This window comes from Procambarus clarkii, chromosome 60 (assembly GCF_040958095.1).
Source record: "Procambarus clarkii isolate CNS0578487 chromosome 60, FALCON_Pclarkii_2.0, whole genome shotgun sequence".
NCBI lineage: Eukaryota > Metazoa > Arthropoda > Malacostraca > Decapoda > Cambaridae > Procambarus > Procambarus clarkii.
This window is the reverse complement of record NC_091209.1, coordinates 12,580,727-12,583,226: the sequence shown is the minus strand read 5'-3', so window position 1 is coordinate 12,583,226 and position 2,500 is coordinate 12,580,727. Positions and strand designations below refer to the sequence as shown.

Sequence of the window (2,500 nt, the reverse complement as noted above, 5' to 3'; positions counted from 1 at the left end):
TCAATATTTCTTATGTTTTTCTACACTGGCAAAGGGAAGTTGAAAAATTAACTCTCCAAAGTTCATTTTCACACTTTTATTTTGGTCTGACGCCTAGAGATGCATTTCGCAAGGTCACTCCTTACATTCTTAAAGACTAATTTACCATGCTATTGCAAAGGCTTATATTGTCTTTGGGTAAGGTATTACAGAACGTGAGTGAAGTGAAGAAGTGGACGAATGGCATAACATAAAGGATATCTTGAGATTATCTTGAGATTATCTTGAGATGATTTCGGGGTTTTAGTGTCCCCGCGGCCCGGTCCTCGACCAGGCCTACACCCCCAGGAAGCAGCCCGTGACAGCTGACTAACTCCCAGGTACCTATTTACTGCTAGGTAACAGGGGCATTCAGGGTGAAAGAAACTTTGCCCATTGTTTCTGCCTCGTGCGGGAATCGAACCCGCGCCACAGAATTACGAGTCCTGCGCGCTATCCACCAGGCTACGAGGCCCCGCTATATCAAAAGGGTATTACATGCATCAACATCAGCAGCTTATGTTCTTGCTGCTCCTGTCTCTGTATTGGTTCGGGGTCTTGAAGTGGGTAGAATGTAATTATGTGTAAATAAGTATTATGGTTGTTGATTGCTGGTCTTGATTTTTTGTGTAGGGCCTCGCTGATGTCGAGTCTTCTGTTGTCGATAATTTCAATGATGCTTGTTAAGATTTCTCTGGTGATGGTCTGGTTGTGTGAGGAGATTATATGTTCCTTGATGGAGCCCTGTTGCTTGTGCATTGTTAATCGCCTAGAAAGAGACGTTTTTGTCTTGCCTATATACTGAGATCTATGGGGCTGACAGTCCCCAAGTGGGCATGTGAAGGCATAGATGACATTGGTCTCTTTTCAGGCGTTCTGTTTGGTGTCTGGAGAGTTCTTCATAAGTAGATTGGCGGTCTTCTTGTTTTTGTAGTAAATTGTTAATTGTATCTTCTGACTGGTGTCTGTGGGGATAATATTCGTATCAACAATACCTTTTGGAACACTTTCCTCCGTTTTATAGGCCTGGAAAAGAAGTTCCTGTAAACAGTCTGATAGTGGGTACGGGTGTTATGCTGGTTGCTTCTTCGTAGGTTGCATGGCCTGTCACTTTCCTTTTAATGACGTCTTCAACATAACCGTTAGAGAAGCTATTGTTGACTAGGACCTGCCCAACTCTACAGAGTTCTTCATCGACCTGCTTCCAACCAGAGCTATGAGTTAGAGCTCGGTCGACATAGACGTTGACATCACTCCGCTTGTACCTGTCTGGGCAATCACTATTGGCATTCAGGCACATTCCTATATTCGTTTCCTTAGTTTAGACTGCAGTGTGGAAGTTTCCATTCCTTTCCGCGACTGTTACATCTAGTAAAGGCAGCCTCCCATCACTCTCCATCTCGTAAGTGAAACTTAATACCGAATTTTGCTGGAATGCCTCCTTCAATTGTTGCAAATGTCTGACATCAGGTACCTGCATAAATATGTCGTCAATATACCTCCAGTATATGGCAGGTTTTAAGTCCATATCAATTAAGACCCTTGCTCTATGGTACCCATGTAGACGCTCGCGAACAGGACACCTAGGGGAGAACCCATGGCGACCCCATCTACTTGTTTATACATGTGCCCATCGGGACTCAAGAAGCGTGCCTCTTTAGTGCAGGTTTCGAGTAACTTCCTCAGTATGCTCTCTAGTATGTCCAGAGGGGTACATGTCGAATCACGATAGATTCTGTCCATAATCATCCCGATTTAGGATGATCATGGATGATTGATCATCATCCACGGGCACGTTGGTAAACAGCGACTCCACATCCAGAGAGCCTCTCATCCCCATGGCCCCGTGCTCCCAGCAATAAGTCAACAAATTCCTTTGGAGACTGAAAGCACAAGGCACATAAGGAGTCAGCAGGCAGTTAAATCGCCTAGCCACTCTGCATGTGGGTGTGGGCATCTGGCTGATGATTGGCCGAAGTGGGTTTCCAGGATAGTGGGTTTTAACATTCCCATACGCATAACCAGGTTTGTATTCCTCAATAACTTTTGACAGGTGGAGTCCAGATTTCTTGGCGTTCACAGTTTCGATCAATCTGTTTACCTTCGTTTTCAATTCGGCGGTAGTGTCCTTCGTGACCCTTTGGAATTTAGTTTGGTCGGAGAGGATGAGGTTCATTTTCGCCAGATATTCGTCTTTTCTAAGAATAACGTATATTGGCGACTTGTCACCTTTCCTGACGACTATCTCCTTGTTCTCATGAAGGCTCTTAGCTGCCGCTTTGTGCTCGGGGGACAGTATGATGATTCTGTAGTTACCTCGAATATTTCCTCCTTCTGTAATAAGTTCTGCTTGCAAGGTGTCTTTAGTGGTGACCTTCTTTTGCGTCTCGAGGTCGAATATGTCGTCCAATAAGATGACACATATATACAACACACCGCCGTAATGACAGTATTGGGCAGCGCCACTCATCCTGTGAGTGGA

At 44.8% G+C, this 2,500-nt stretch overlaps 1 protein-coding gene across 1 annotated transcript in view; it reads left to right on the top strand.

The window, feature by feature from the left end:
* The first annotated feature begins 2,275 nt into the window (after positions 1-2,275).
* LOC138353854 (flagellar attachment zone protein 1-like) overlaps positions 2,276-2,500 on the top strand; it is a 6,593-nt gene continuing 6,368 nt past the window's right edge. The window contains exon 1 of the mRNA XM_069307283.1: positions 2,276-2,354. Coding sequence (XP_069163384.1) covers positions 2,276-2,354 — 79 coding nt within the window. The remainder of the gene's footprint in view (positions 2,355-2,500) is intronic.